Genomic DNA, 15,088 nt, shown 5'->3' with positions numbered 1-15,088 from the left:
TTTTGTTAATGGACAAGTTCATCTGGTATGACTAAGTAGTATGTTTCCAGGTTCAAATATGTTACTAATATGATAATCCATCAACATTTTGTTAATAGTTTTATTTTTTTAAGTAATTATCCTTACATTTTTAATACAATTTGATAATTTTAAGAAGATTAAAGACCAATTTAAGAATTGCCTAACGATTATTTGGTATATTGTTCCCTTTAAAATATTATTGTCGTTAATTAACTTTTTAAAAAATTGATAACTACATAAACTGGTATATTGTTCCAGATATTAGTCTTTGACTCAATAGATGTAACATCATATTTACAACTTTGCCCTGCTGAGTTCGAGTTTTACTATTTGCATATTTTATGTTAATCAACTTTTTACTTTCTTATTATTGTTATGGTTGAAAATTATAATCGTTATAAAAATGCTAAAAATAAAAGTCGAATCAGGGCCAATGTTGTAAGGAAGGTGCTACGTGATCTACTAAGTCAAAGAATAATATTGGAAGTAGTATGCTATTTGTTAATATATAAATTTTATTTTATTTTTCCAAAAAAATCAACGGCTCTTTAAGAAACGAGCACAAATATATGGCTAGATGATCGTGACCATTATTTTATTTGAAAAAAAAAAAGATATGGTTGTGTCTTAATGATTAAAGATTATTTTTTAAGATAGTTTCAAAGTATGAATTTTTTTTTTATAAATAGGTGTCAAATGAGCATTATTTAAAAAAAATGTTGATATGTACTGAATCCGATCTTAATTTAAAAAAAAAAAAAAGAAGACTAGCTAGCTAATTAAATTGCACCATCGGGGATTGGTGCAGCTACGAAAGGTTTGGATGTCAACATCCAAGATTCAGGTTCGAGCCCTCCTATGTCCAGTAGTCTAAAAAACCAGAATCCTAAAATAGGTGGCTACCAAAACGTATTCCCTCTAAGCCCTTTATTTTAAATCTACCTTTATTGACCACTAGATCAACTCACGATGGTTGAACTTAGGTCACATTCTAATTGAATATATAAAGAGAATTAAAGGTCTCATTATAGAGTTGTAAATTTTATCACACTCTTTCTAATATTGAAACATAATGAAGAGAGTTTAAGATCATATGAGACTTGAAAATGGATAACAACAACAATACACAATGCATAAACATCCATACAATATTTACATAAAAGATGGGTGAGTCTCAGCCCATGTAGCTCACTTTCTTTTTCTTCTTATTTATTTATTTAGAAAGAGAGTTGTGAAGATATAAATTAATAAATTATAGTCATGACATCAGCTTTACCAGTTTCACACATGCAGCCTGAAATGGTGAATTTGGATGTCTTCCACTTCTTACTTCTTGAAATGACTTCGTTTTCTGATGCAAAGAACCTTCCCCACGTTGTATTCTCTGTATTTTGGAGGGTTTTGCTCATTTACAAGCTCCTCCAATGGCTTCACCATCATATGGTGCGCTGGCAAGAAGAAGAATGGAAACGAAAATCTTTCCTTCTCACTATTCACCACCGCCCTGTGCTCCACACTTTCATATTTGTCATTGCTCCAAACCTGCAAATACAACATGATCAATTCGGATCAAACTTTGTCCACGCCACATTCGTCAACGGCAGGAATAAATCTTCGGTGTACGGCGAAGAGTCTAAGGAATTGAAGAAAAAACGTTTCAGCTGGAAGTGCTAGCTAAAGAGTTCTAGTAATCAAATCATGGTGGCTCTTGGAGAGACTAAAGAAATCTAATACCAAAGAGTTTTGGTTGCCGGTTCACGGTTCTCAGCTGTTGGCTCTTGGGGAGACTAAAGAAGTTATATACCTAAGAGTTTTTTTTTCTTTCCTTTTCTTTTTTATAACCGAGAGTCGGAACTTTAATCTGCTATATCCAAAGGCACCCGCAGGCGCCCATCCCAAGGCCTGGACCTGGACGACATCAAGAGATTTTAGTATCAAGCTCATTAGAACTTGAACTTAAGAACTCCAAGCCAGTATGACTAAGAGACTCCAAACTCTTACCAATTGGGCTGGGCTACACCGGGAGCTATATACCTAAGAGTTATAAGAGTTCTAATAATCAAATCACGAATCTCATCTATTACCTTACCTGTCGAAGATGCTAAGGAAGTTTTACAAGTGTCACACAACCACTCTACTGAAACAACTGGATACAGAGGGGGTAAAGAGTTTGAAATCCCAGTTTGCTACCCCATGAAGCTTTTAACGAACAGAATGGAAAATGTTTTCTTTTCCACCGTACAAGAGCAGCAAGTGCGGCCAAACCTCGACACGCTTGTCAATCCTCCTTCAGAAAACCAACTCTCTAGACTAAGTTTATCTTTCCTTAATCAATGCTACTCACACACAAGTATCAGAGGTCAATTTATGCTTCTTAAAATTGCATCATGTTCACATAACCATGGTTGAAGAGGACAACGATGTAAACGTATATATTATGTATATAAATACATAAGTAAATTGTGTATCGGTACGTAGAATAGAAACTTACTTGAACAATATCACCAATGTTAACAATAAATGCATTTGGGATTGGTTTGACAGGAATCCACTCTCCATCTGATTTTCTATTTACTTGCAGCCCTACAACATCATTCTGAGCAAGGATTGTCAAGGCAGCAGGATCCTTATGAGGGCCAATGCCAAGCACGAGATTGGGAGACGGACATGGAGGATAGTGATTCAGCCTCACCATGCTCATTTGCACGTCTTGGAAATAGCCATTCAATCCATCAGCACCAGGTAAGCCTAGACTCAAACAAATTAGCCCCAGTAATTTATGAGCTAGCAATTCCAACTCTCTTGCATACTCCTCGCAAGTTTCCCTGTTCAAGAAAACCGACACACCATTTCCCAGAAACATCTGAAAGCTAAGTATAACAAGTTTTTCCAACAGAAGATGAAGAAATGCAAGCTGAAAGTTTCACAGGGGAATTTAGTCGAACAGTTGGCGTGCCAGTTCCTCTACCCAATAACAAACCCCTTAATTCTCTTTCAAGTAATCCAATTAAGAAAAATGAACTAGATTATCGCAAGGGAACTAATACAAGCGAGGAATCTGGAATCTGTTAAGTAGATGCTTTAAGACAAGGAACAAATTCGACCGAAAAGTAAGTACCTGAACCCAGGGGGATATTGCGGCCATTGATTGGACAATGCCCTCAATTTCGTGTCATCTGGCTCGCCCGGTGCCGGAATCAACGTCCGATCCCGAACCATGAAATCAAACACCTCCTTCCAATCCCTGACGTTTTCCTTATTCTCACCATCGTTGAACCCCGTCACGTTCTCTGCATCTCTCTTCACCTTCCTCTTCTCCTCCACTGTTTGATCGAAAAACGACTTCGCTGCTTTCTCAAGCCTCGCGAGCAACTCGACGGGAACTCCATGGTTGATTACCTGGAAGAAACCCCACTTCTCACAGGCAGAGCCTATCTCGGAAACCACCTGTTCCATACTGCGAGAGTCGGAAACGGAGAGGTCTATGGTCGGAACTTCGTCGACGGCCAACGTCTCTTCCATGGCTGAGACACCATAAAACCAACAGAGCCCAGAATTGTTGCTCTGCTTCCATCACCATATAACAATGGCGAAGAACTAGATGCTCTGACTGAAACTACATTGTCTTCTCTTCGACGCATATTTGTAGTTTTAGTAATGTACAGAGATGGTTTGGAAATCTTGTAAAGAAATTGGTGCCAAAGCTTTTATGAAATTGATTACGTTTTTAGCTTTTATGGGTCTCGACAATGGAGTTCGAAATCTCCATTCGATTTGTCGACGTGGCCTCCGCTGAGTGACACGTCACTGTCACTGCCCACCACATCGAGTTTTCATCTTCTGCGGACCACCACATCATAATATTTCATGTGCTCTATTGCCACGTCATCGAAACCCCCAAATCCCAAATCCCAAATCCCAAATATTCATTTCTATTTCTTTTTATTGTTGTTATTTTTTGAAAAAATTAACTATGAAAAGTAAACAAAAAAAACAGTATATTAAACACGTAGCCATGCGGCTTAGAATTAATTGTAAATAAATTTTGTTGATTGACCATCTGATTTTGTTGATAGAGAAGTTGAATTTCATACCTCTAATAAGAATAATAGGAATGGGGTGATATGTGTGCATGTTCAAAAATGTTTATACGAGAGCAATCCATCAACTTTTTGTTAATAGTCTTTTTTAGACGGAATTACCGTAATTGATCACGGAATTACCGTGATCATTTTTAATAAATCAAGGATAAATTTTATAGTTTTAAAAAATTATGGACCAACTCTAGGGTTGCCTACAGATTAAAGGCCTTATACAGTTTACCCTTTAAAATATTTATTGACGTTGATTAACGTTTTAAAAAATTGGTAACTTTATAAACGTCTTGTCAATTTTTTTTATGATAAAGTATATTTTTTGTCTCTAAATTTTGAGTTTAGTTTCTATTTGGTCGTCGAGATTTTAAAATGAACACTTTACACTTTGGTATACGAAGTTTAGAAAAACTGTTTTAAATAGTCCTTAAACTCAATTGACCGTTAGTTGACCTAACAAAAATATGATACGAAAGTTAATTAGTAACCATTTATGGACGCTACCGACTGAACGAAAAAATGAAAGAAACCCTAAACAAATTTTGAGTACATATTTATTTTTTTCAGTTTTTTTGTATAATATTCCGTTGGTCGGTCAGTCGGTCGATTTCTTGTAGGTCAAGGAGAAAAACTATTGCTAGCACCGACCATTCTGCCTCTAAAAACAATCGAATCAACAGATCAATTGGTCTGATCATGTTTTCAACACCTATTGTGCACCCTCACTAAAAATATACTTTATGTTTATGGTTTTATATACAGTTTTAGTTTAGACAAAGCAATTCATTTATGCTTATGCTTTTCTTTCTTTGTACTACTACTCGATTCCAACATTGATTTATTTATTCGTTTATTTATTTATACATCGATTCAATATCTATCGGTCAAAAATCAAAGTGAACCAACTTATTTAGGCCCTAACAAGTAAGATAAGATGAACTTTTATTTAACTCAAAAGTAAAGATCTAAGTCATCAACATATTGCAGTAAATTTTAATTTTCAAAATGAAAAACATAGAAAATGAAAATTGATCAACCAATAAAATGCAGAGTACTCATTCAAACTTCTCTTTACTTTTGTAGAAACATCATGAGAAAAATATTATTAAAACAAACAAAAATTACACGTGACTTAATTCTCATCAATGGCTAATTGTATTTTAATATATGCTAAATGAGAATATGTAGTTGTAGCACCTATGGCCAATGCTGTCAAAAAATACTTAAAAGGATAAAACATGGTTATATAATTTTTATTTAAAAAATACATTGTAATATTCCATTTTCTTCTAAAAATGTAACCTGTGACATTGAAATCTTGGATAAAACTTAAAGTCAAGGTATTTTTTCCGAGATTATAAAGGTAAGTATTGTTTTTTTTAATCAAAAAATAAGTTTTATTTTTACAATAGCTGATTCCCATCAACCTAACCCAATCGATTTAGTTAATTTGAATTATATTTATTAGCAAGTATAATTTTCTAAAGTATAAAACTCAAAAGTAGTTGGCTAATTCAATTTTCATTGGTTTAGGTTGAACCGGACAATCAGCTCAATCAATTCAATTTTCAAAAAATCAATTTTTCGTTGGTTCAATGTGAATTTGTGCCAAAACCAAACCAACCCACCTGCCCTCGATCCCAAAATCCATAACCTTTTTAAGTGAAATAGAAGATGTCAACTCACTTGAACCGGATCTATTCTATAGGTTGTACAATTATGAAACGACGACTTTACTAGAACCAGATCTATTCTATAGGTTGTAAGTAGTATCGGCTGACAACTTTACTTGAACAGAATCTATTCTATAGGTTGTAGAACTGTGTCTGATGACGACTTGACTTGAACCGGATCTATTCTATAGATTATGCAGTGTCCTTATCTAAGGTGAAATAGAGGCAGAAAGTCACCCATCAAATGGTCAGGAAGAGGGAAGAAAGGAGATCCCAAAATCATGTCTCACCTAGTTACCTTACCTCCTATAGAACCTTAAATATCAATGCAGCTCTAATATATTTGTAAAGACTATCGATTTTAATAAACCTAAAGTTAGAAACATCATCTTCATTTTGATATACTTCCATCTCACTCTTTTCATTCCCACAGCATAATCAAAGACAAATTGCATTTGTTGTTTTACTATGCTAATCTTTAACAAATGTATTGCAGGAGCTGTTCAACTAAAAGTAATTTGATGCATGAGAAACATACCAGCAGAAACTTGGATCAAATAGAAAAAACCTTTGCTCCAAATTCTCGAGATTTTGATGCCGATACTGCTGCGTAAAGCTTACTGTAAGCAGCAGGGAGGGATCAAACTCGATCTGAATTGTAACTATTTACAATAACTAGGGGAGGAAAATGCTCACGAAAATGTTTGGGGTCTGATTCTTCAAGCAGACGGCATCGAGGTTGAGAGAACAAGATATGACAAGTATTGAAGCCCATCCTGGATTTTGCAGAAAGCTGTGGTTTGATCGGCACGGAGATGCTCGGAGAAGGCACTGGCCTTGTCTAGGACTGATGTTTGTGGAGGACCTTTGTGAGAATCGGCAGGGGCAGCAGTCACGGCAGCTTGATAAGCTTTTGACACATCAGAAAGACCTGAAGAGATCATTGAGATTCAGACTGTGATATAGCTCAGATTAATATCAAAACGAGCCAAAGCACAATTAATATGAAAGCCTAGTTGAAAAATAAAAGGAAGATGATGGTCATTCAGAAATAGTTAAAAGGGAAGTACGGCCTAAACAAAACTCTTGACCATAGCCTTTTCTATGTTTACTCAAGGCTGGCTCGTTGATTCACATCATTACTCAAACTGAAGATAGTGGTAGAACGATGGTCGAGTAGTGACTGGTTGTTGGAGATGTTGGGATTTACTGTGTACAAGTAAGATATTGCAAGGCTCCTACTATGCTCCTGTATTGTTTAGCATTTGTAGGTTGCATATCAGTTGGGGATTTCTGTGTTGAGGACACCATAGGTGTGCTTATGGTAGATGCTCCTGGCATTTTGGTTTTAATGAGAAGATGTCGAAACACATTTCTCTTGAGTGATATAAGGATGAAAATGCTTGTCTCAAATGTTCTAAAAGGCTAGTGGTAGCCACAATGGATGAAGCATATTTCTCTTGGTGTAAGTCTCCAGGTAGTATGAGGTGCAGTCTCAATTTTAGTAAAACAATTATACAAAACAAATTATAAAAAGTATAAACAAACACTACCGAATAGCAAATATAATTATAATACGAAGGTACACTCAGCATGCCAAATAGTCAAGGAAGATCGTGTCATATTATTTTGAATAACAAGTAACAGTTTCAGACATCCAAGGGAGGAGTATAGCAGGAAGATCTTGCATATTAGCAAAATTGAAGTATATTGTATGTTAATATCTGAATGAAAACGGATGACAAAAAGTCTGAAAAGGCCAACCTGTGACGAAGCTATTTGAGAGTGCATCTACATATCTTGTCATGGATAGAGCCTTTAATCTAATAATTTCAGCTTTTTCGACCGAATCTTCAGGCCATTGGATTTTTACAGCATCGTCCTCCTCACCATCATCCTCAACTTTGTTAGCATTTGTTATAATGGATTTTCCAAGCATCAGCAATTGAGATACCGCGAAATAACACATTTCTGAGAGTCTCTGCAGATGAAAATATAACCAACTCATTGTCAAATGCCACAAAACCATATCTACATTAAACGAAAACTAGTCAATTACGAATGCCTTATTAACAGTGCCATATCATTAAAAATCTATATATCTCTCTTTACATGTACTCCTTCGGAATGAAGTGATTCTAGTCTGTCGATGGTCCTTTGCATTATTTCAGGAACAGCTAATTCGGCCAAGGAACCTCCAAACCTGCAAATGATTAAAAACATCAAGGCATTTACACACACAGCATAAGTGCACAAGCTCCATCCAATAGGTATGTACAATAAAAGTGAAATGAAAATTCAGCAGAAAGCTTTTCAAGTTCAAATGTTTTAAGGCAAATTTTACCCTGCGGCCATTTGAGCAGCCTCGCTGACACTAGAATCATATAAACTCTTCATCTCATCATTTCCCCCTTCCCCAACTTCTAACTTTTTACCTTTGTCTGCATTTAAACTACTTGCTTCCATTTCACTGCTCAAACTGAAAATTTGTTGGACCTGTTTAAGCTTTCCATCATATACAGATTTTTGGTCCTGGGATAATTTTCCTTTCCTTCGGTTATATAGTAAAGTATAGTGATTTGACAGGGCCTCCAACTCCTGCAAAAAAATCAAAAATAAAAAAATAAAAAACTACACTGATTTAACAGAGTAGCATCCTAATATAACTATTCAACTTTCCAGATTAGAAAGCGACCTCTAACTGTTCTGGACCTCCATATATATAAAAGCATCGATCAAATGTCACTTCTTCATCTTCTAATTGATCCTCCTCGGCCTGTGGTTTGCTATCAATAGAGGTCTTCTCAACCTCAATACCAGTCTCTGTAATCAGTAAATCCATGGTTTCCTTTCCAACAAATTCAAGAACTTCCATTCCCTTTGTTGTAAGAGCCCTCCCCCTCTGCAACACAAATAAGATCTCAGATACGAAACATCAAACAGAGCACAAGATTTTACAGAATTAACAGTTTTAGCCATTTCTTGAGAGATTTCATCAGAGAAAATAGTTCAGTTTTTAAGAACCAAGTTCTGATAGTGATTAAAGGAAGTAAAGTGATTTTTGAAGCTTTCCTTTGGTAATTTTATAAAACTCACTTATATAATTAGGCAAAAAATTTTATTACTTTTACTTTGGTCTATAGGAAAAAAAAAATAAAAGTTATATTGAGCCCATTATACTTTTGTTCTTATCATGTCCCACCTTTGCTCCACCCGCTAATTTGTTTAAATACCCTACTAGGCTACTTACCAATGAAATTATAATTGTTTCCTGTTCAAAAAATAAATCAATAAGCAAAATAATGAGTAATACAAACCTCCAACAATGATGGTGCAACAGAACCAGCTGCAGCTGGTATACCTTGATGTTGAATGGTTTCTGCAATATTTGCAGCTGAATTCTCAAGCCTAGGAAACAATTATAGAATATTACTTCCTTAGACTTCAAACTTAAAACGGAAGAAGGAAAAGAAAACCAAAGCATAATGGAGGGTTAGTGGAGTGCAGGAGGAGGCATATTTATGATTCAAACTTCCAATTTTAATCATAGGTATTTTATCTATGGGAACTTTGATCATCAGAATTCAAAGTAAATGTGAACCCAAGAAATTAGGCCATTACAACGTTAGGCAAATTTCCAAAAGTATTCGCTATGTCCCTTTTCAATGGCAGGGCAAAGCCAGGGAAAATTTTATACTGCAGCACATGATCATCCAAAATGGCATTTACTAAGTTGTCTAAAGCGTTCAAAATTCAGAGTGCCATTAAACAAGATAAGCATACTTGTGCTTTTCCTACTTAAAAAAAAAGATAAACATACTTTTGTTTTTCCTACTCAAAAAAAGATAAACATACTTGTGAACGAAATCACTGCCCCCTCTCAAAGCACTTCCCAGGGCTTTCCATGCTCCTGAAGCTATATTCTCCACAGAAGTATCCAGAACCTTTAAGCCCTGCAAATATTGATATAAGAAATAATATATAGTTATCAACCCAAGTTCTTTGTTTCAAGACCAAAATCAATTGGAAGAACCATCCACATCGTGATCAAGTACCACATAACCATGTAATGACAACGCACAATCGTCAATTGATTCTTTCTTTCTTTTTTTCTTTTTTTCTTTTTTTTGATAACCAAGAGTCGGAGCTTAGCTCTCCTATACCCAGAGGCACTCGCGCGCCCCAAAGCTCGGACCCAGGAGACATCAAGGATTTTTGGTATTAAGCTCATCGGAAGGTTCGAACTTGAAACCTCTAAGCTAGTATAACCAAGAGACCCCAAGCCCTTGCCAACCGGGCTACCCCTTGGGAGCAATCGTCAATTCATTCTTCTATCATCACCAATATAATTGCTGAGTTAATCATAGTTACCCTCTGTATCTACACTCACTCATATAAAAACTAAAAGTAGTTATCTTAGGAAAATAGAAAAGGTATATTGAAATTAGTTGAAAACATAAATCCCACAGAAGATTTAGTAAGCATGAAATAATATTAGAAGCAGCAAGACAGCAAAAATTCTTAGTAGATGAAATAAATCAAGAAAAAGTAGAGTTGTGCTTAAGCATTATTAGTGAAATGGATGTCTAGCATGTGGATGCAAGAGAATAATCATATAGAAAATGGTTACATTTGTGGGAAATGCAAAGATTGACATGACATCCAAAAAAAGACAGAGACAGGAAAACCCTGTTCTCAAGTAACTTGCCTGGCCAAAAACGGAATCCTCACTGGCCTTCTCTAATTTATCCAAGGCAGATTTTCGCCGCTTATCATTCTCGTCTTCACTTTCATTTTCATCTGCAGAACCTTCTGCTTCTTTCTCCTTGGAAGACTCCGCATCCCCATCTTCATTTTTCAAGTCTACAATGCTTTTAGCTGCTGTCTGCGCAGCTGCAGCAGCCTGCAATTATTTGCACGCACACCAGAAAGAAACAATGTAATTTACCAAATTGCTCCTTCAGTTGATAACATCATAAGACAATTGTTCCCAGAACTAACGTCGCAGAGAACCCAACACTATGCTACAGAAAATTGCTTCTTATCAAAATAACAACAACAATTATATATAGGATCGCATAATATAATATTGTGTGAAAGCTGTCTTAATAAAGCCAGTTATTGAAGGTTGAACCACATGAAAGTGTTTCATTAACAAGCCGGTTATCAGAAGCTCCCGAAACATGCATACCAAAACTTAATAGATTTTATTTCTAGTTTCGTTACTGCTGCCAAACTGTCCGAAAACAAACAGCATTTCCCCAATACATAATGCATTAAGCAGATTCGGTACTTAAACCTCTCAATTAGAAATTAAAACCGCCTCAGACTCCAGATAAGTGGAATCCAGTCACCGAACATCCAAAACGCGAACAAAAAACCACACAAGCTCGTAACAACGATAGATACACATACATTTCGGGAGATCTCTTCGGCGGCCTTCTGGAGATCTGAGAGAACAGAAAACGCAGAGAATCCCCAGCCTCCCCAGCCTCCTCCTCCTCCTCCTCCTCCTCCTCCTCCTCCTCCAGCGCTGGTTTTTGGAGGTGCTTCTTCTTCAATCTCTTCAACTGGCTTAGGAGGAGGCTCCTTCGCCTCCCTCAGTGGCTGCTTCTCGTCCTCCATTGAAGCACCTACGAGACGATTTCGCTCAAATTTCCCAAAATCACAGTCCTCTGGAACAAATAACTATTTTTCTTCCGCCTTCTTCCTTTTTGGAAAAATAATTGAATCGATGGGGCTTTAATTGAATATCTCAAGAACAAGAACCCTTCGCTGTTGTATGAGTCTTCTTGTGGCTTCTTCCTTTTCAATCTCGCGATCGAACTTTGGCGTAAACGTGAAGGCAGTTAATTTCTCTCCCTGTCGTTTCACGCTTCTCTACGATGCCGTTTTAACTTTTTGGCCGCTCTACCCGAAGACGGTTCGATAATTATTATTACCATTTTTTTTTAATAAGAGGGGAGTTGAATTCATGATTTTTAGTAATATGGTATTATTCTTACTATTTTAATTTTAGTACAATATGTTGGGTGGAGGATAAAACTTACCATCTTTTGATTGGAGGTAAATATTAATTACTACGGTTCGATTTATTTTATTTTAATTTTGAACCGTAACTAAGAAGTTTCATGTGACAAAGATGGATAATAAACGAAATGAAAGAGATTAATAAGGGAACAAGAAGGAGGAAAAACTGAATAGGGTGGAAATTACAACAAATTAATACTAAGTTCATTCCACGTGGGCTAAGTCTTGTTTTCTTTCAAAGGATTTGCAGGTTTCAATTTGATTATATAAAAAATTACATGATAATTCGTTTTGATTATGGTTTTTATCTCCTGAAAATTTTAGGAAAATCACGTATTTTACCTTTGTCAATTATTTTAACATTTTTCTTCATTTGTGTGGGTTTAAAATTTTGTAGAAGGATGAATAAATAGTTGTGAATATTAAACGAGGAGGAAAAATAACATTATTTTGAACATGGAATCTCCTACTCTTATACTAGATGTTAAATTGTCATTTAACCTAATAGTTAATTAAACTGATAGGTTTACTGTAATTGTAAGTTTAATTATGTATTTATATTCTAGGTACCTCAAGTAGGCGGAATCATGCCTTATTTGACAATCATAGATAATATTATATATTTCTATAAAAGGTATTGTTCCCACAAAGACATTACCTACGTCTATATGTCAAATAAATTTTTTATTTTTAAATAATGTGAGACTATGTTATTACCCCATTTTATAAGAGATGCTTACTTATAAATTTGTTCATATTAGAGTTCAACAAGAAGTACTTGGTACTACGATTATTGGAGGAGCAATACTTAAACCTGAGGATACTCCAGAATCTTTTTGATTGCTCATTCGAGAACTAAGATCTTTGGCCATATCATGAATTAGTAATTGCATTCGATCTCTAAAAAAATCCTAATTGTTTCGAACTTTCTCTTTTTGGAATGAAATATTTACGGAAAACAACTTGTAAACCTTATTATAGCGGACACTATATGTAGTATCATTTAGTTGACAAACAATTTCATTGTTTGAATTCTCACATAATTATGTCCAAATATTCCTAACAATGTTATAAAGAAAATTGAACCTTTAATTTAATTTTAATTCTCCCAATGGAAATAATTATGGTGAATTTATCACTTTTGGGATTGTGAAAAATATTTTTAATGAATTGAAAGTGATTTTCCAAGAAAATAAGTTTAGATCCGTAGGCCTTCTACCTCCATGCTGCATTACGATATGTACGTGACTATCTATTCAAAAGTGGCTTATAAGACCAAAATACTTTAACAAATGTTATTTTGAAACGAATGAAGTATTTTACTTATAAATATTATATTCTCAAAAGTTATCTCAAACTCGATCCTAATTCTATATTGACTGAATTAGACTGGTGCCATGAAAAATGATTATGGGAGGTAATACCCAAGCTTTTCCATATGAAATTTGTTGAAACAAAACTATGGAGAGAGTTAACTTTATAGCTTGCAACAGAGATGGGAATAAATCTTTTTTGGATTATTGAGTTTCCATGTCAAATGAACTATAAACTTAATCAGTAACAAAATTGGAACTATAAAGTTAATCAATACAATCCCGCAGTGGAGAAGTTGAGCTGGGTTGATACAGAGGAAACGTGGGCAATTTAAAGCGTGAGGAATGATCGGAAATTTAATACTAGAGACATGAGAGTTCTTCAAGACATTGTAAGTTCGGAAAAACAAACACCTGCCCTTCCTCCGTCTCGATATTGTCCCTACTTGTTAAGGATCTCACATTGATAAGGTAAGAGATCTAACAAAGGTTTATAATATAGGTAGCCTATTCTTCTAATTGTCAATTGGTTGTGGATCTCTTCCTCCTCTTGTTTTTGTTCCCTTCTAAAAAAGTATTTTAAAATGCACCTCACATGGTACCCGAGGCACCCTTTGTAAGATCAAAATGCACCCTCAAAAATTATTTACAATAATTTTAAAAATACAAAAATAAAATAATTGTAAAATTATAAAATTATTATAAATAACTAGTGATTTTGAACACTCTTTAAATTGAGGAAAGTATGCCCTAATTTATGAAAGTCTGCCCTGATTGGGTGGCTTCCTTTGTTGCCTCAAAGTCATGAATTTCCAACGTTCTTGAGTTCAAGCCTGACAACTTATTTTTTGTTATTTATCCAAAAAAAACTTATTTTTTTGTTTTTTTTTAAATATATATTTTGCAAAAGCGACATGTCTTGGAATTTATCTTTGTTTCTTTTTTCTTTATATATATATATATATATATATATATATATATATTTTGCAAAAACGGCATATCTCGGATTTTTTAAATATGTTTTTTTATTTAAAATAATTAATTTTAACTTCTATATCTGTGGCATATTTTTGAAACTTATCTTTGTTTTTTCTATTTTGCAAAAACGGCAAATTTTGTCTTTTATATATATATATATATATATATATTGCAAAAACGGCATATCGTGGATTTTTTAGATATGTTTTTTCTTTAAAATAATTAATTTAACTTCTATATCTGATTAAGTTTATAATGTGGACATTGTCAAAAGCAAAAACAGTTTATAATGTGGACAATAATTCAACTTTAAAGTGCTGTAATTTTTATTCTCTATTCAATAACGGTTAGTTCTCCCATTAATTTTTTTTAAAAATTGTTAATATAATTATAGTTTAATGGTCAAAGAAATTTTGCCCTTTTGAGTACACAACAGGGTAAGGATGGATATTCAAACTCATGGTCGGAGATAGATGTCGTTACTAGATGAGATATGCTCAAGTTGGTAAGAAATCTTACTCGTTGCTCAGAGGTTGGAGGTTCAATCTATTTCCTCATTTTTTTTACTAAAAATCAAAAACAAAAACAAAAAGTTAAACCAAAAATAAATATGCAAAAAAAAATTCACTAATTTAATAAGAAATAAGAAGTTTGATCAAGACACAAAATCTACTGTTAAATAGTTTGGTCAAAACAATTATGATGTCATTTTTGTTTAAATCCTATCTATTCCATATCAATTATGTATTTTTTAAAAATCAAAATCGTCATGTGAAGAAACAACCTTGGGATGCGTTCCAACACATGGTCATCTCTTGGTCTCTTGAAGAGACGATCATATCTTGATTTTTAAAAAAATTAGATGTGGCGCCAATAAAGCGTCACGTCCTTATGGTCGTCCCTAGGAAGACCAACTACTAAAAGTGGCATGGTTGTCTCCAAGTGGGGGGCTAATTTCAAAAAAATATTATTTATAGAA

General features: G+C 34.5%; 2 protein-coding genes across 3 annotated transcripts; both read right to left on the bottom strand.

Moving 5' to 3' along the window:
• Positions 1-1,128: 1,128 nt before the first annotated feature.
• Positions 1,129-3,702, bottom strand: LOC111007774 (protein LATERAL BRANCHING OXIDOREDUCTASE 1-like). Its single transcript, XM_088122697.1, has 3 exons — positions 3,140-3,702; positions 2,513-2,846; positions 1,129-1,563 (listed from the first exon to the last, which is right to left on the bottom strand). Exons 1-3 carry the CDS (start codon positions 3,541-3,543, stop codon positions 1,348-1,350), a joined length of 954 nt encoding a protein of 317 aa, XP_087978823.1. The 5' UTR covers positions 3,544-3,702; the 3' UTR covers positions 1,129-1,347.
• Positions 3,703-6,223: 2,521 nt separating this feature from the next.
• On the bottom strand, positions 6,224-11,642 carry LOC111007786 (BAT2 domain protein). 2 transcript variants are annotated; one of them, XM_022280268.2, is made up of 10 exons: positions 11,204-11,642; positions 10,497-10,691; positions 9,644-9,741; positions 9,106-9,196; positions 8,484-8,690; positions 8,133-8,386; positions 7,901-7,991; positions 7,553-7,769; positions 6,485-6,719; positions 6,224-6,391 (listed from the first exon to the last, which is right to left on the bottom strand). In XM_022280268.2, exons 1-9 carry the CDS (start codon positions 11,411-11,413, stop codon positions 6,508-6,510), a joined length of 1,575 nt encoding a protein of 524 aa, XP_022135960.1. In that variant the 5' UTR covers positions 11,414-11,642; the 3' UTR covers positions 6,224-6,391; positions 6,485-6,507. The 2 variants fall into 2 exon arrangements, with proteins under 2 accessions (XP_022135960.1, XP_022135958.1); XM_022280266.2 differs by having other exon boundaries at positions 6,224-6,408; positions 11,204-11,641.
• Positions 11,643-15,088: the final 3,446 nt, after the last annotated feature.

This window comes from Momordica charantia (assembly GCF_013281855.1).
Source record: "Momordica charantia cultivar OHB3-1 chromosome 4 unlocalized genomic scaffold, Mcharantia_2.0 BLBB01000004.1, whole genome shotgun sequence".
NCBI lineage: Eukaryota > Viridiplantae > Streptophyta > Magnoliopsida > Cucurbitales > Cucurbitaceae > Momordica > Momordica charantia.
The sequence above is the reverse complement of the archived record's forward strand: the minus strand, read 5'-3'. Positions and strand labels throughout refer to the sequence as shown.